This window comes from Ambystoma mexicanum, chromosome 12, assembly GCF_040938575.1.
Source record: "Ambystoma mexicanum isolate Mex_15411 chromosome 12, UKY_AmexF1_1, whole genome shotgun sequence".
NCBI classification, from domain to species: Eukaryota; Metazoa; Chordata; class Amphibia; order Caudata; family Ambystomatidae; genus Ambystoma; species Ambystoma mexicanum.
Genome location: NC_090936.1, coordinates 241,186,907 through 241,206,387, shown reverse-complemented (window position 1 = coordinate 241,206,387; position 19,481 = coordinate 241,186,907). Strand labels below are relative to the sequence as shown.

Here is a 19,481-nt window from a genome sequence, read left to right as displayed (position 1 = left end):
AGTTCTTAGTTTTGTCCCAGTTCCATATAACTCTGCGGTTCAGATGGCTCTTTCTGTTGCAAAGGAGGCCATATGGTAGGAGCAGGTAGGAGTAATTGCAGTTTTTACATTTCAAATCTTATCTGCAAATGTAACAATGTAGTAAGAATGCTCTACCTTTTCATTTAGAATAAAATGCTGGATGGATTATTACCAAATTTGAAAAAGCCTGATTATTTTTTTTTTTGGGTCCACGCAGCCTCTGCTCTTGAAGGTCTGGTGAAAATCAGTCCTGTTTTTTTTGTAGGTAAGAGCAGAAATTCCCTGTGAAATGCAGCCTCTGGGACCATACTTCTTTGTGGGTTTTGTTTGGCTGTTGAGTTCGGAGGGGATAGACGAGGCTCTCAAATAAGTGGATTTGGAGTGTTTTCAGCAGTTTAAGAGTCAGAAGTGTATTTTTGATGAGTTTTAATGGTTTGCATTTTTTTGAGTTTCTTGATTACTGTTTGATGCCCTTTTGTCTGTGTGTGTTCTTTGGGCCCCTCCAATCTGCCATTTTTAACCTTGCACACTTTTATCTTAATTTAAAGAAAAATTTCCTTTTGTGCTTTTCCTTTTGTGCCACCCCTAAATTATTTTAAAAAAACAGTTCCCTAACTCCCTACCTTTATAGAGAAACATTTGTGTGTGGAACTTGGATGTCTTCGGGTGTTGTCCTCAGCCATCTTCCAACTGTTTCTATTTCGCAAACGCATTTCCCCTTTGTAAGACTTGCAAGTATCTTTGTCACTTGTTTTGCTTTTTGCACTTTGACACAAAGTCCCTGCATTTGGCTAAGGATCTTTTCCCATCGCCGAGAAAAATAGTTTGCAAAAAACACTGTGACAATAACTAATCTCCTCGTTTGAGCAGTACCACAATAACATTTTACAAAAGTTGTATTTACTTCATTTTGGACTTTTAGGCAGCATGCTCAGAGTGTATATCCTTACTTCTTCCGCCATGGTCTCTTCATTTATTTTTAAGTACTTTTTTTTCCTCTAAAATATAGTTCGTAATAGAATTCATATTTTTTTATGAGATGGGTCTTTTTGAGGCTCAAGAAGCCGCAATAAGTAATGCACTTTGATATTGGTACTGTTTTTGAGATGCAAAATTGGCTTAAATGAGTCTTGGTGTTACTCTTTGAAGAGTCTGAACCTAGTTAATGTAGTACAATTTCGCAGGGAATGCTCTTTTTGAGTGTTGAAGTAATTTTTTTTTCTTTTTCTTTGCTGAGTTTGAGATATGAAGGCATGGGCCAATTGGTCTAGTGAGAGGTATAAGTACTTTCAAACGTTGGTGATGCATTCCTGTCTGCTGCAGTCAATCCTTTGTAATGCCTTGTGTACCCTTGAGGAAATTAAGTAGCCCATTCCGTTCATTTGAGGATGATGTCTATGGGAAGATGGAGGGAAGTGAGTGTGCACAGCAAACGTTTCTTATTTCTTCAGTTTCTAGTGTTTCAAAAGGTAAATTTCTGAATGGGGTGCAAACCCAAAATAAGGTACCTCCGTGGTAAGAACTCGAAATTGGAACAAGAAAGAAAAACCTTGGCTGGTCAGCCAGCGGTGTGGGGTGCACACCCAATGTCCACTTAGAGGTTTCTAATGTTTTGAATTGTAGAATGAAGATAAAAAAAAATTGCACCAAAGTGTTTTATTCAATAATATTTCTCTTCTTAGTAAATTATCCGCAATTAGGAAGCACATGCTTAATTAGGCCTATGCATTTCGGACCATAGGTCCTTCGTCCAAGCCTGTGAGATCATCTAGTTAGAATTGGTAATTACATAACGTTACACAGACCATTATGAGATGCATGTAAAATTACATTGAAGTATGGTATCGTCTCATTAGAGCAATATCATAAACAAAAACCATGTGCAAAAGTACAATTCAGTAATAGTAAAGGGTAAGAGAACATTAGAAGTTTGTTTAATACGTGGAATTATCACATTATCATGGCGCGTGACATAATTGCATTGTGAGCATGATAATTCATGAACAACGTGTACATATAATGATATATAATGCATACAATTCTGTGAGCGTAGGGGATGAAGCAGGAGAAAAAAATAAAAGGGAAAAGTTGTGTGTGTGGGACACTTCTAATAAATTCCTGCTGCCCTGAAAATTTGGACATATCTTTAATGTGAAAACAGGCTAGGCATCAATGTATTAAAGCTTGAGGTTGGTGCATGGTTCATTCGTTGGTTAGCAGCTTATCTGTGGCGGGTCCTTGACAGCATGCAATATTGAAATTCCGACATGTACGGTTCCCGCTGGTGGGAAGAATGGACGTGTCAGTTTGTATACGGTCCGTATAGTTAAACTGTGTTTCTAAGCATATACATCACTTGGGAGCAATGCTCCGTCGGAGAGCTTAACTTGATCCTTCAGTTTCTGTTGACTTGTATGAGCCGCGGGACGCGTGGAAGATTTGAAGTGCTGAAATGACCACATTTGTTGTCATGAGAACACGGGGATAAGAATATCACTGTGTATAGGTTGGCCATCTTGGAATGGAGTGACCTGTGCAATATAGATATGTAGTCTCTAAGAAGCATTTATTTCATTAGTAGGTGGCTAGTTGCATGCACACGTCCTGTGTTTATGGATTTACAGTTCGAAATAAAGAACAAAGTGAGAGACCTGCTTTCTTTTCATATGTGCAATGAGGACTAAATGAAGTAAAAGTAATAATTACAATGGTTGTAAATTGTCGTGAACGCAAGGATGTCTAGAACACATCCCACTGGACATTAATTCAAGGCACGCGAGTCACTCCTACGTTTCACTTCCGATGGGTGACAATAGGTACTGTAGAGGTCCCCTAATGTGCACCATGTTACTACACTTATACGCTCGTGTGTGCAACTATGGGTAATGGGTGGTGAATGGCGCTGATAATTGGAGATGGTCTTTTTTATTGTACACTTTATTTTTAAAGAAACCTTTAGCACATCTAAAAAACAAGATTCACATTTATAGCATAAAATTAAATGGCAATACATCACCATAAAAAAGAAAAAAACAATTAAGCATGATCCCTCATAAAATTAACAATATATGTGCTCATTTTAAATATCAAATTCCAAACGATACAGCCTACCTACTTATTCAGGCACCCCTATTACATCCTTCATAGCTCACTTCTAGATCTAAAAAGATGCTGCGTTCGTTACCACCGACTCGGCCCCCGTCAAGGTTGCCCAAAATTGGTCTCCACTTATGTTTACTGGAGAACTGACAAAAGCTTCATACCCTCTTTCATAGAGGCCTGTCCGGGCCACACATGAGGTCAATATATACCTGCTCGTCTCAACTTCCCAAAGACAATGCCTACACAACTTGTCCTGTGTTTCTACTTACCTCTGTTTACTAGTGAGTTGTTTAGTCCACAATATATTTAGGTGAAGTTGCACTGTGAATCACCTCAACTCAGGACTGGACCATTTAGTTAAGTAGTTATGCGGTTTACCGCACTTGAAGCCCTGAGATGCGAATTCCCTGTACCTCTTGAGGCCATATAGTTTAATCATGCCTATAACTAAATCCAATTACTGTGCTTTTCTCTTTATTTTTTCAAATTCAGGGCAACCCTCGATCATTTTCGAATTAAGTCCCAATTCAATCAAATATTTTTTGTGAACGGATAAAGGTCCATGATGAAATAGTTCTGACAAACCTTCTGCAGTTCTTTACCAAACAATTGTAATAAGTTGTTCGAGCTACAGCTCGTTTTACCCAATTTAGAATATAACTGCACCTGTTTTATCGACCACAATGTGGATAGAGATTGCAGGCCATATTCAAGTCTCGGCGCTTCGACTGGAACTCCTTTGGGCAGATTAATAATTGCACGTAATAGTTTACCCTCAAAGTTATCCAGCCAAGTTACATGTGCAGATGGTAAAACCTCTAAGGCATAAAGGATTTCAGGGACTATACTGGCTTTATGAATTTGGACGAATCCTTCAATACCTCTTCCTCCACGATGCTCAATATAGACTTTTATGGCCAGCCATTTCTTCCAAATTTGTGTGCATATGAAATCCTCGTAGTGAGATGACGAAGGTCTAACCCATATGGGAAAACCCAAGTACATAAATTCCTTAATCTCTAAACTGTATTTTCCATATACCACTAAGGTTTTCTGGCCACAACTTGTGCCCCCCCAAGCATATTGTTCTTGTCTTCCTTTTATTCATGACCATTAGATTTTCTTTTGCATAGATAAGTAAGGCACCTAGTGTTCACTGTAGGCCAATCTTTGTCTGATCAAATATTATGATGTTGTCAGCGTATGACATACAGATGACTTTGACACCATTAATGCTAGAGGGGAAATTCCTTGTAGACTTAAAGGCCGATTCCATATCTGCTTTATAAAGGTTGTACAAAATGGGGCCAAAAACACAGCCCTGTTTTAGCCCCTGATGTGTGGGTATGTATTCTGAAAGATGACCCTCTGAATTAAAGCATATAGCTACAGATGTATTTGTGTACAACAATTGTATATAATAAGCAGAACAGTATATATGCCCCATTTTTTTTACAGAGCCTTATTCTGGAAACCAGATCAAAGGCTTTGGAAAAGTCAACACAACAGCAATATAGTCTGTTTTCCCCCTTGGGTACCCCAGAAACTGGAACGTTGCAATATTGGATGTAGTATTGTATTTCTTTCTAAAACCTGTCTGAAAGGTACTCTGAATGTTTTTTGCTTCCAACCAGGTAATTAGTGTCATGGTTCCTGCCCCTCATGTCCCCAGCCCTGCAAGATGTCAGGCTGGAGCCAGGCCACGATCACCTACATGGCCCTCAAAGGCCTCTCCATCCCTCCAAAGACCCACTTGGAGTCAGACTTGGCGCTTGTGGCACCAGACTCACTCACTCCCATGGGATAACATTGGGGATTGGACTTGTAGTGCATTGATGGGGACAAGATGTATGCCCCCACATATTTCGGCTCCCAGAACTGCATGTGCGGTCTAGTCTTTTGGGTGTGGTTCAGCCCTGAGACACCTGGGATACCCAGAGACTATTTAAGCCACACCCAGGCTGAGAAACATGCTTTGCATTTTCTGCGCCTGCAGCATGACACTCACCGTGTTCGGATCGGTCTGCAGTAGGCCTGCTCTATCTTCTGCGCTCAGCTCCTGCAAGAACACTGTTAGGAACAGCCTTACCTTGCGGTGCTTCTGCCCATCATTCATCGCTCCTTCTGTTCTACGGGCCTCTTCGGCGGTGTCATTCCCATCCCGGCACACCGCTTCCTAAGGAAAAGGGAAAAGAACAGAAAAAAGGCATTAGTAAGCATCCTGCAAATCTTCGCTTATTTTTAAATACTGTACGAGCTTCAAACGCTTACCTGAATCCCAGCCGCTCTGGGGGAACTCGGTCTCCGGAACTTCTCATCCATCTGCAAGAGGGAAAAGACACTCCAGGTTAGCGTGGAAACATCTAGAGGCGCCGCATACCCACCGCATTTGTTCTTCATAACCGGCATCCACGCTGAAAACGTTGCACCTAAAAGACACAGAAAAATAACTCAGTTCAATGCAAACACGAAAGGGGTGCATCGCGCTCTCCCTCACCTTCAGCGCTACTCATCTCAGCAGCACGCCACCATCCCCGGACGCCGGCCATCATCTAAGGAAGGAAAGGAACGAAGTTAGAGAACTGTTCAAAAGACTCATTATTCTTACCTGTCAGACTCTTGCCAGTGAAGTAATTAGGCAGCAACAAGCCCCCATCAATCAACGCGCCCCTGCGCTGAAAGCAGGACGGAGAGCACACTATCCAAGAAAACAAGGTGAGCTGTGGATCAAAGGGAAGGGTTGGACCCCGGAGAAGAAGGGGTTCAAGCACACAGACAATAGGGAGTTAAACTAACTCTACCAATCCTGTGTTTCAGGCCCAGTCGCCAGTCGAATAGCCTCTAGGGAAGGGTTCGAGGTCGTAAGAGGTCAGAACAGGCTGAGTGACGTCCCCGTGGATACCAGGAGAGGGTTACAATTAGCTGCGCCAATAATATATTAGCAAACAGTTTCTGGCTGGAATCCATCATCGCCAATAGGGAGTAGTTTAATGGTACTAATTTATCTCCCTTCTTTAAAACCAGGACCAATATGGATTGTCGCCAGCGATCTGGTATTTTACCGGTCTTGATAATGTAGCCAAAATACATTTCTAACATCCTTGCCCACAAGATCAGATTGTCCTTGAATACCAGGTTAGGGATACCATCAGGCCCGGGAGCATGTAATGCTTTAGATTTCACTATTAGTCGTTCAAAATTGATTTCATCTAAGCAGCGAGTGCACCCCCCCTCGGTATCCCATCCTGACTCCATACCAAGCACTCCGAAGAATCATACTACGTCATTGAGTTTACTGTGGGGGAATGCAGATGTTGAATGTGTAATATCCAACTCAACTGTGAGACCGAGTTTTTTTCTGTCAAGAAGAGGGATTTCCAGAAGTCGTTATAGTTGTACCAAAATCTTGTCATCTTATGCATTTTTAGCCACAAGAATAAATTCTGCCAATCAATGCTGCTTAAAAATCGATAAATGCCTTGTGCATTTTTTGCCAGTTTCTATACTTTGTAGCCAAGTTAATTAACATTTTCTGACTGGTATGTGGAAGTAGGTTTACATTCTTTCTTGCTGCCGCCTGCTCCCCACAGTATTGTTTCTTTCTTTGGAGCGAACAATAACGGTATTCTTTGCTCGTCCGTGCTTTGTATTTATAAGAGATGGCATCAGCCCTTTGATCATTTTGACCAAATCCCAATCTGCAGCCCTTAATAAAAGCTCTATTCCATAGAAGTTATGGTCGAAGGTCCCTTTCACCAATTTGATATGCCTGTTTTCCCATCGGATTCTGTTACCAACAAAATGTATCTTTATCTTGGAGCATTACTCTACAGGCTTTGGAGTGTTTTCTAACTTTGTGGACCAACATAGTGCACCATGATCACTGATCTTATTATGCACAATAGTAACTGGACTACATTCAGCACTCAATTACGCATCTACTATCACATAATCAATAAATTGTTACAATGCCATTAGACCAGATATATTGAGGATTAGTATCACTCCTTGGTACTATTTTAAGAAATTCTAGATCATAAAAATCGATAAATGTGTACCAAGAGCTGTTCCTCCCCACAGTGGTTTCTAAAGCAGATGCAATGATCTTCTATTAAAGTGTCCAGCCAGTGAAACATGCCCATGTGGTGATCCCTCAGACCAATAAGAAACAGCGCTTATTAGTATGTTCTGTATAATCATGGTCTGAGCACCCCCCGGTGGGTCATAAATATTGATGATCAGAATTTCCTCTGGTGAGAGCGTAGAGGGATGTAATATCCCCATTAATACATTAAATGACTTCTTCACCTATGGAAATAGTCAGACTTAAATGCGCCTTTGTTCCTATCGCTAGGACACCACTAGCCCGCCCCTTCTTAACATGGATGGCATTGTTGGACAACATTTGGTAGCCGTCTTTAGAAATGGGCTTAGTACACAGGTCTCTTGCAATAAGAATGCGTCTGCATCCTTCAATAGAGCCTGGCCTTTAGGATGATTCAAAAAAGGAGTGGTGGCCATGTGTGTTCCATGATACCCACAACAGACTTGAAGTATTTTTCCCTTGTCAATTAGCACCGTTGTATGAGCACAGTGGCAACCTGAGGTCAGTGTCTGGTGCCTTTTCCCGTACCTTTGTACTCTGGCTTTGTAAAGCTCCTTTGGGCAGCTCTCTCTGACGTTGCTTATTAGTTGATGATCCCGTTGCAGGGACAGGTTTGTCTACTTCTTGCTTTAGCCCACTGATTTTCCAACATGCTATTAGAGTATATCCTGCCTGCAGCAAGATCTCAGAATAAGTTTTCAATTGCGCCACATCAGAGGCGAGGCAAACTCTACAAGGACCCAATTTGTATTGCTGTTTCAAAGGGGCAGTTCGATTTTCAAGATATCCATTGCCTGTATAACTTCCAAGTAGGGAAGTTGTTTGAAGATGGTTAAGAGCACAGTTCTTTTTAAAAATGGGCTGTACTACGTGGGAGCATTCTAAGATAATCCAGATGCCCCTATCTTTTAGGGCACTTGGATGTATGATGGGCAATGGAGTCTTTAGTTCAATAGGCTGTGAAGAAAGAAATATGATCTGTTTTTCCCCTCCCTCTGAGCTCTCTTATTGAACCTACTTGCTGAGCTAGACAAAGTATTTGAAGGTAACTCCTTGTCCTCAGGTAATTGCCCTTTTTTTGCATCCAACTTTCTTAGTTGCTGATTTGCCAACAGACTGTTTAGACATTTTTCCATAGGCCCCTGCAAATATGCCTGGAGTATGGTTCCATCAGAGGCACAGTTTAGGAACTAAGAGCCTTTACATGCACACCAACTCTTCTCCTTCTGGCCTCGTTTTTTGTTTTGATTTGTTGGGACAGTCTTGGGGTTATTCAATACAGGTAGTATGTTTGTGATCGGTGGTGAACGTTTATTTCGAAGCACATGTTTTAATTCAGTGGGAGGAGGGATATGCACTTCTTCAAAATCCCAACTCGTTGCTGGCTTTTTCGTATTGCTCCCCATTGATATGTTAGGTAACCAGTTTTCCTTTCTTAATGGGTTCCTTTGGCAACTGTTGACCCGACATGTTATTATTTGCCCCTTGATATTCATTTTGCCGTTGCTTTATGCTCAGTATTTTCTACCAGAGATGTAACAAGGTCTGACAGTTTCAGAATAGTGCTTTACTGGCACTAAGTTCCTCCACTATGGGGGCAAGTATTATTGCTTGACCATCAATCTTAATCTCTCCAATGCTGCCAGGTAATCCTTAATCCCAGCCTGCTCACCCCAGTCGTTTTACTAGAAATGTATTACTCACTTTCACAGTCCGACTCCTTTGTTCTTGAGGAGTCGGAATATGATGCAAAGACTGTCATATCCGGTGTAAAGTATAGGTAAATTACAGCATTATCTTCCAGATTTTTTGTTTCAAGCAAGAGATGTCACCCCCCCCCACCCATCCCCACTTGGAGGCCCTTTTCAGGTTAGTAACCAGTTTCAGCAATTCATTGTTAGCTAATGTCTGTGCCAGGAATTTCTCTTCTCCTCTTCAAATGTTATTGAAGAATGTTGAGGCGCATGTCCATATTTAGTGCCAAAAAATGCTGTAATTTGAGCCTGTGATGGTAGTGTGTGTTTGGAGCTTTTGGCCAAATCATGTTTGGTGTGACTTTGCAAATTGTTGCGTTTGTGATGGACCCATGCACTGCGCAGTGTTGCTTTGCATGTCATTTCTCAATGTAGCAATGCCAAAAATGCAAGGTTAGCTTACCTTACAAAACCGCGCAGTGTGCCGAGCTTCAAAGGTGTGGCAGAACACCTCTCCCCACTCCCGCAGGACACCAGACATGAGGCACTCGACACCCACTCAAGACACACGCTGACACGCTCAAGTCTGGATTTTGAAAGCTGAGTCTTGGGGCAGTTCCCGGGAAAGTCGGGTTCACTGAATAGATTCCAGGGTGCTCAATTGCATCCAGGCATGAGCAATGGAGCACAGCACATTAGGAAATGCATGTAGAACAGTAACAATGTTCAAATAGCAAGAAGGCTCGCAGTAATTACTTTGCCAATAGGAAAAATAGTGTCTGAGCACACGAGACACTCGGCACCCACTCGACTAAAGAACTTCATAGGCAACCAGTTTAAGAAAAGGAAGAAACCAATGAATTTTAACCCGGTTCTAATCCCAACGGAATTAGTAGTGAATCTATCCAAAAGAATGTTGACCCAACATGAAATTCGAACGTTGGAAAAAGGTCTAAAATTCGTAGCTACTTATAGCAGCAACATGTTCAACACAAAAGTGGAAATACACCAACTGATTTGCAAGCTTAAATTGAAAGTATTCTTTGCAGAATTACCAGCACCTACAGAATCCAGCGAGCAAGATAAAGAATACATAGAGTTCAAACCTAAAAGTACATTTTCGGCACCTATCAGTGTACCATCTATTGAAATATTTCACAAAATGGAACAACAAGAAAATCCAATTCAGAGGTCTGATAACTCACAATTTAGACAGAGGAGAACTCTCACAAATCAGAACATTATTTTCTGATTCAACTATTACCATCAATCCTGCCCGCAAAGGAGGTGCAATTGTGATTTTAAACACAGATGATTGCAATCAAGAATGTATGCAACAATTATCAGATCAAAGTACCTATGCCAGATTAGACAGTGACCCCACGACAGAAATCAAGAAAGACCTTGAAGGAATCTTAACTATGGCTGAAGAGATGGAATGGATTACACTTATAACCAAATCCTTCTTGCTAAAATCACATCCAACAATACAGCAACTGTACATTTTACCCAAAATTCACAAAAGATTGACTAATCCTACAGGCAGACCAATGGTTGCAGCCACTGGAAGCATCTTAAAACCACTCAGATATTACATTGACTATTTCCTGCAGCCAATTATACAAAGAACTTCAACATATGTAAAATACACTATCCATTTTCTACAAATGTTGAACCAGATTGACCTAACAGAGAATAATGTTATTTTTACAATCAATGTTAATAGCTTATATACCAGCATCCCACCTAACCTGGGACAAGAAGCAGTAGAATGGTTATTACAAGAATAATCCATAGGAGCTCTAAGGAATTCCTGATGATGCTCCTCAACTTCATTTCACTCAACTCCTGTTTTGAATTTGACAAATAATTTTACCTTCAAACATCAGGCACGGCAATCGGAGCCATGATGGCGCCATCAGATGCCAATACTTTCATGCATCGATTCGAATCGACGCATATATGTGAATATCAAAAGTGGAAGCAACACATTAAGAAATGGGTTCAATATATTGATGACATTTTTGGATTATGGTGTGGAAGCAAAGATGATCTCAAAGCATTCTTAATATATCTGAACAGCATTGATACCCGAATGCAGTTTACCATGGAAATTGGCAACCCAGACGTTCATTACTTGGATGTCCAAACCAAAATCAAAGATTCTATAATCACCACAACCCTTTATACCAAGTACACAGATAGGAAGAACTTATTCCATATACTGAGTTTTAATCCACCTAATATTCTCAAGAATGTACGGTTTGACCAAATGCTTAGGATCAAAAGAATTGTGAGTGATCCGAAAGAATGTGAAGAACAATTAGCTACATTGCAACAGAAAATTTGCCACGAGGATACCCGGAGGAAGATCTACAAAGTGCATTATCCAAAACTAGTACTAGGAGTCGGGATAACTTTTTGTCGAAAACACCAAAACGGAAAAGTCCTGAATTAGTATTTGTTTCCAAATACTCTATACAGAGCAGACAAATCAAAGTATATTAAAACATTGGAACAGCCTAATGAGTGACGAAAGAACAAAGGATCTGTTTCCCCAACCACCAGTGTTTGCCTATCAGAACATGAACAGCCTCTATAACATGCTAGTAGACACCAAAGGCTCAGCAAAAAAACAAAAGACCTGACAAACATCCGGGAACCCAGCTCTGCCTCTACTGTGGCAAATGTAACAATGTGATGAAAGGGCCAACAGTGTTGCATCCAAGAACAGGGAAGAAAATCCAATTGAAACACCATGCCACTTGTTCAACAGAAAACACCATTTGCAGCAATAAATGCCTGTGTGGTATTTACTATGTTGGTGAAACAGCTAGAAAAGTGAGACCCCGGGTGAATGAACACAAATCCTGTATTAGGAGTAATAATCAAACATCAGCAGTGGCTAGACACTTTGATGAAAAAGGACACTGTGTCACAACTGAGATTTCAAATATTGGAAATTGTACAAATGAAAGGCCAATATGCAAATGCCAAGATAAAAAGAGCCAGATGAGAGGCCTTTTGGATTGAAAGACGAGAATCCCTCACTCCTAGTGGTATGAATGAAGAGTGTGACCTTAACTGCTTTTTATGACGACATCCACTGAATATAGACATCTTTTGGAAGAGGAGCTCATACTGTTTGATTCCCAAGTTCCTGCTACCTACAACTATTGTTTTACATTGATATTTGAGAACTAAGAGTATTATATTTTCAAGCAGAGACCAACAGACATCCTTGTTTCCATCTAGTCTACACAGATACGATTTGTGCCTGTTTCAAAGAATTTTTTAATAGATTTGAATCCTGTCCTACTGTTAGAATCAGACCACCTTTTTCATGTGTAACATGCTTCCTTACTGACATGATCATGTATCACTGTCAGTGTGTTTCGATCTCTAGCTTCCTATAATTATTGCCTTGTATTGACATTGGAGAATTAAGAGAACATCATATCCCTAAACTTAACACTTGACTGAACTTTTAATGCATTACTTTCTATTTGTGGTTCTGATTTTTCTTAAACTGGTAGCCTATGAACATCTCCAATTATCAGCACCGTTCACCACCCATTACCTATTGTTGCACAAACGAGCATAGTAAGTAGCATGGCGCACCTTAGGGGACCTCTTCCGTACCTATTGTCACCCATTGCACGTGAAATGTAGGAGTGACTGACACTCGTGTCTTGAATTAATGTCCAGTGAGATGCGTTCTAGACATCTTTGTGTTCCCAATAATTTACAACCATTGTGATTATTACTTTATTTCATTTAGTCCCCATTGCTCATACGAGAAGAAAGCAGACCTCTCACTTAGTTCTTTATTTTGAACTGTAAATACATAAGCGCAGCACGTGTGCACGCAACTAGCCACCTAATAATGAAATACATGCTTCTTAGAGACTACAGCCCTTATTCATGGATGTGTTTTATAATGGTGCAATCCCATAGGAAAACGTTCCATGACAGGCCCTACATATCTACATTGTACAGGTTACTCCATTCCAAGATAACCGACATGTGCACAGTGATATTCGTATTCCCAGGTTCCTATGACAACGCTTGTTGTCATTTCAGCACTTCGAATCTTCCACGCGTCTCATGGCTCACATGAGTGAACAGAAAGTGAAGGATCGATGTAAGCTCTCTGACGGAGCAATGCTCCCGAGTGATGTATATTTTCAGAAACACAGTTTAACTATACGGACCGTATACAAACTGACACATCCATTCTTCCCAACAGCGGGAGCCGTAGTGTGGACATTTCTTATTGTGTGCTGGCGAGTACCGGCAAGAGATAAGCGGATAACTCCCAGTAGTTCTACTGTATGGATAGTCTTTAGTGATTGGTAAGAACTTTTTTAAGACATTTGTTTACCGCTTCAACCTCAAGCTTTAATGCATGGATATCTGTCTTGTTTTCACATTACAGATATCTCCACATTTTAAATGCACATCAGGTCAGCAGGCATGTATCAGAAGTGTTCTATAGCACACATGGTAACCTATGGATGAATCTCAACTAACACACACTCCCTTCTTTTACCTTTATTATTTTTCTACTGCTTCATCCCCTCCGCTCACTGAATTGTACAGATTATATATCATTATATGTACACGTTGTTCGTGAATCATTATGCTAACAATGCAGTCATGTCACGCGCCATGGTAATGTGATATCACGCATTATACAACCTACTAATGTTCTCTCTCCCTTTACTATTACTTAATTGTTCTTTTGCACATGGTTTTTGTTTGATATTACTCAAAAGGGATTATACCATACTTCAATGTAATTTTACATTTATATCATAATGGTCTGTGTAATGTCAGGTAATTATCAATTCTAGTTGATATCACAGGCCCTGACGAAGGATTTATGGTCTCAAATGCATAGGCCTAATTAAGCATCTGCTACCTAATTGTGAATAATGTATTTACTAAGAAGAGAAATATTAGTGAATAAAAAAGCTTTGGTGCATTTTCAAACTTTTTTAAATCTTCATTATACAATTTGAAACATTAGAAATCACTAAGTGGACATTGGGTGTGCAACCCACACCACTGGCTGACTAGCCAAGGTTTGTCTGTCTATGGGAAGGTGACAGTCAAAACCTAAAATTAAGTATATCTTTGGTATAGACTTGATGAGGTGGTCAATGCAATTACAAATGTTATCAATATTTTTGGGAGCATAGATGGTGAGGATATTAAGATGGTTAATGTGTGATTTAATGTTCGTGATATAACTTGTTTTTATTGTTTGTTGAACATATTTTTCTTCCTGTTAACTTTTTACATAGATGAAAACAAATTGCGACAGACCCTCTACCAACCCAGCCTTTGGCTTTTTTAGATTTAAAGATGTTTCTTTGCAGGAGGGCAATATCCTGCCCTAAGCTGCCCAGCATTCCCTAATCTATGGATCTAGTTCCTGGTGGTGGACCAGGGGGGGAGGATCACCTGGATAGGGGTCTTCAGGGACTGGAAGCGGGACACCGACATGTGAGACACGGCACCCCCTTTCTTCTAATACCTTTTCCCCATCCTACACTGTAGGAAACTTAGAAGCTCTACTCCCAACCCACTTTCCGACACAAAAACTTTCTTACACTGTGAAAGACAGTGGACTTATACCAGAGCCATGTATCTGAGGTGTCCCTGCACAAGTGTCGGGCAGAGTCGGGCAATTGACCATAACTACACACACACCTGATGGCTCTTTCTCTTCCCCAGAGGGATAAAAGGCGGAGCGCGAGAGCACATTTTGAACAAGGAAAAAACACACAGGGAAGCACATATTACAGGACGGCAGTACAAACAGAGAAGAAAGACGGCGAGACCGGAAAGGACAACAAGGAGGGAAGTGCCCTTGCCTATTTCGACCGAGGCCCACAAAGCCTCAGTGCAAAGACCAGGAACTACAGCTGACATGTGGTGTAACAAATGCCAAATCTGCACAGGTCCCTCCCACACTGATAAGCGAGACAGGGAGGTGCGCTTGTTACCATGGTACCGTCCTTGACTCCAGAGACAAGAAACAACAAGGGGGACAGCACAGCCGGTGAGTCAAAGGGAGAACAGATGGTAAACCGGACGGTGTTGAGTGAAGCTTGCAAACGGCAACTTGTTATGAACAAGGAACGTTCGTGCTAGTAAGCTTTTAAAGCCCAGGGAAAGACCAGCTACAGAGTGGTCCGGCACCACATGGGCGTCCATTCGAAAGACTCTGACTGGTGCCCTTTTCTTGTGAACATTATAGTAACAAGAGGCCATAGGAACGGCCGGAATAAAGAGGTAAGGTGGTCATACAAGGGTTGAGCCAAAATCCCTTGTACAATCGAAAAGTCCTTAACCCATTACAAAAGTGAAACTAGCGTTTGCGCCCGGCTGAGGAAAATGCTGTGCGAAAGGTGATGCCTGACTGGGGGCTAAGAGGAAGCCTGACTGGGGGCTAAGAGGAAGCCTGACTGGGGGCTAAGAGGAAGCCTGACTGTGGGGGCTAAGAGGAAGCCTGGCTGGGGGCTACGAGAAAGCCAAGGGAAGTGAATCCTGCAAGGTGTTACAACTAAGTGAACTGTGTTAAACTGGCAAATGTGAACCCAGCTGAGGGATGTCCACAATGAACGGTGGTTTAAAAAGACATTGAGACTCTTGAATGTTACAAGTTTCCTATATCGTGAACGAAAGGCTGTAGTGAACACGACTGAGGGAGGCCAACGTTGATAAAGGACCGGAGCCCGGTTGAGGGGGATCCACGGGTGAAGGGAAATCACCCGATGGGAAGATTAATGAACTGAATTTTGTGTTTGTTGTTTATAGTACATCAGGCCTTCTGAGGCAAGAGACTTGGTGTAAAAGTGACCTGTCGACAGAAGGCCCTAATATTTTTTAAACAAACTGTAAGTTTCAGCTGGAGAAGCCTTTGAGTGTGCTGTGGATAAGAGCCCCACATTGAACTGTGTTAAAAACATGGGGAAGGGAGACCATCCTGGCTTATTGTGTCAGCACGTCTTTCTTTTCTGGTAAGTTATCCCACACTATTTTGTAACTTTGCGGTAAGGTTTGGCAATTTATTTTTTTTTTTTTAGTTTAGGCCCTTTTTATTTGACAAGACGCCACTAGGACTGCCTTATTATTTGATTGTCGTAGCTTGCTCCCATCTTAGATTTAAGTTTAGATCAAGTGTTTTTCTCACCCATTTATACAGTTTAATAAACACCCGTGTTTTGTGATCACTTGTCTGTCTTTACTGTTGCCAACATGAGTTCCTTACACTTCGTTGTAGCCTTGGTCCGAGTGTGATACCACGAAACGCTCTTCTTGGCAAGTATGGTCCTGGGGTAAATACGCCCTGCTCTCGTCACTCTCCTGCCAGCAAGTATTTCTTTGCCCCTGTTTAGGGTTGCCACTGGTTGCTCTCCTGAACCTCTTATTCTGACAGTGCCCAGACAACGTTCACAACAAGCTCTTCATTCTCCCTTATCTGGTAATTTCCAGTGTCCGAGGTATAGCTCTTTTCAAACTTGCTCACACCTAGTCAATGCCAGTGTAAGATGTATGTATAGTGCCTGCTCGCTCTTATAGAGAAGATCTTTATACTCCACCCACCCCTCCAACCAGGATTGCAAGGCTTTAGATAAGTCCTCCTGTGACCACAGGCATGGAGATCTGGAAAAGTGGCCTAGCCAGCTTTTAAACTGCATTCCCTCCTCAGTGCTCCAAATCCCATTGGGAACACTGTCCCTCTGCAATCTCTGCCGTAGGTAGCTTCTCTTTCTCTTTTCATGGTGCTCCTTAAAGTTAGTATCTTCTAATACCTATTGGTAATTCTTCCCCTTTTCAGATTGTGATTGGTTAGACTCTTGTTCGCTGGTATCGGCCCCAGGAGTCCCATGGCTTTTTTTTAAAAAATATAATTCTGCCCATAGTGCCCCTGATGAGTGTGTGTTACCCTGTTTGTAATTGGCTTTAATTAGCCAAGGGTCAATGGTGGCATTTGACTGAAAGTGCCTGTGTGCTGTTTGAAGTGTCGACAGATATATAATAGTGGCACAGCACTTCCCTGTCCAGGAAAACGTGCAGCAGACTGTAGAGCTCAAGAGGGAGGCCTATTTTTCCACCTGCTTGTGCGGGACAGTCCGTGTCCATGCACCGCACCTGCTCATATGGACATGTTTTTCTGTGAGTGTCGCGACAAATGAAACCAATAAAAACAAAATGAGGGTGGGCAACCTAAACATGGACTCTGTCCTCCCCCACCCCAAAACTCTGGACGGATTAGGTGTAAAGGGGGGCTCTTGAGAATGCCCAGTATGCACCCTCTAGGTCACTTTGTACCAAGGGCTGGCATCTGTGGACCCAAGGGCCCCTTCAGATTCAGTAGTGGGGTTACTAGTGAGACTTCAGCACATCACGTGGTGCAGAGCAAGCACATGAAGACAGAGTCTCAGCTGTGGTATGCACAAATATTTTCAATGTAAATGAAGTCCATGGTCAAGATAGGTAGAGCCATTGAGTAATTAATGCCAACTAGGATGCAACTAGAAATATGCAACAGGGGGACCCCTATGTTTAAGAGGTATCAGAATGCAAAGTACATGTGCCAGTTAGATAGGTATGGCTGTGCTGAAGACGAGGGTTCAGAAAACAAAGGCTTTAGCAGTACTGCAGAATTTCATATGATCCTTTTGTCGTTCACTTGCTTATTTGTCTTGTTTAACCTTTCTTTTACCTCTAGCAACACCTCAATGGCCACTCAGCTCACCTTTTCCTTTTCTCGTTCTCTTGTATTTGCTTCTCCTTGTTTTCTTTAGCTTGCTGATCCGCGTTTTATTTCCCTATTTTCCTTCCGTTTTCTTTGTACTTGTTACCATTCCCACATGGTTCTCACCAGGCTTCTGATATATATTGCTCTCTCTGGTATGATATGATATGGTATTTGTAACGCGCCTATACACAGGTGTTTCAAGGCGCGACGAGGCAGGGAGGGGAGGAACAAGGGGAGACAGACAACGATCCTACTAGGCCAGGTGTCATTCAGATCGCGCAAGTGCAGGGGTGGCGGAGGGGGAAAAGTGCAAGGGGACGGGGAGGGGGGGGGGAAGTGCAGTACAAGGTAAGTGGCGTAAAGTAATAAATAAATAGGGCCAGCTGGTGGCAAGTGCAAGGTAAGTGCAGAACAAGTGCTGGGGAAGGGGGGGGGGGCTGTAGGGATGCAGAGGGGTTCCAGGGCATCAGTGCAAGTGGAGAGTGGCTGGGCCCAGGGCCGAGGCCGTTTAGAGAGGTCCAGTTGCAGGATCAGTGCAGTTTCAGTGAAGAATATTAGCTGTTCAGCAGGGGAGAGGGAGAGAGAAAGCAGAAGCAAAGAGGAAGGTTTTGAGGTGCTTCCGGAACCGGAGATGGTTCTCCTCGAGTTTCAGGGAGGCAGGAAGGCTGTTCCAGAGGGAGGCCCCTGCCGCGGAGAGAGATCTACCCCCAGCTCGTTGCTTCGAGAAGCGGCTGACCCTGAGGGAGTTGGAGGCGGATGAGCGAAGGGCTCGGGAAGGAAGATATTTGGGAAGAGAGAGTTGAAGGTATTTAGGACCCAGGCCCCAGAAGGCCTTGTGGACAATGCAGAGGGTTTTGAACTTTATCCTCGCAGCCACTGGGAGCCAGTGTAGAGATTTCAGTCCTGGAGAGATACGATGGTAAGAAATGAATGCTGCCATATATTTGTACTGGTGCACACCCCGAGAGGACTGAACATTTACATAATTTCTTTAATGATGTTGAACCTAATTACAAACCCAGATCTTCATTTAAAAAAAAAATCCTTTTTTTTTTTATAGCACTTGACAACGTTCGTATTGGATCGGAAGGAGGGTATGATAACAGTGGATGATGGGATAAGGAAGCTTAAATTGCTCGATGCAAAGGGCAAAGTATGGACACAAGACATGACTCTTCAAGTAGATGACAAAGCTGTTATCCTGTCAGACATTGAGTCAAAGGTGAGCTCCTAACTCTTTAATCGTTCTCGTGTCTGACATATACAGTGCATGCAATATTTTCAACACCGAATATGTACATTAGACTTGTTGTAAACACTGCGATAGTAGGAGCAATGTAAGCCATTCGATTATCAATTGATGTTTGAAAAGAGGCTTGAACAAATTGTAGCTCTTAATGATTCAAGGACATTTTTGCCTGACACTTTTCTTATTTAGATTTTCCAAGGTAAGATTATTATACATTCAGTTGAGGTTACAGGGTCTGACTAATGCATGCATGTTCTTGTGCAGAATGCTCCCATATTGCTTATTCACTTCCTGTGCTCCACTATTGAGTTACACGCATATGAGTAGGACCTTTCAGTAGCAATTTAGTAAGCCTGCATGTCTTTCTTTTTTTTTATCATCTCTGTGCCCATATTGCTCTTGAAAATAGATACGGGTACAGGGCCAACCCTATCATAGATCTTTGTCTGCAGAAGTTGTTTTTTGGAGCACATTCTATCACAAAATACTTCCTCGGTCGTAGTTTTTTCATTTATTTGTATGATGTTTGCTCTC

At 41.9% G+C, this 19,481-nt stretch overlaps 1 protein-coding gene across 8 annotated transcripts in view; it reads left to right on the top strand.

Moving 5' to 3' along the window:
• EPS8 (EGFR pathway substrate 8, signaling adaptor) overlaps nucleotides 1-19,481 on the top strand; it is a 1,868,600-nt gene that overhangs the window by 1,043,957 nt on the left and 805,162 nt on the right. For all 8 annotated transcript variants that reach the window (XM_069628376.1, XM_069628375.1, XM_069628377.1 and 5 more), the window contains one exon: nucleotides 18,759-18,920. In XM_069628376.1, the coding sequence (XP_069484477.1) occupies nucleotides 18,759-18,920 (162 nt within the window). The remainder of the gene's footprint in view (nucleotides 1-18,758; nucleotides 18,921-19,481) is intronic.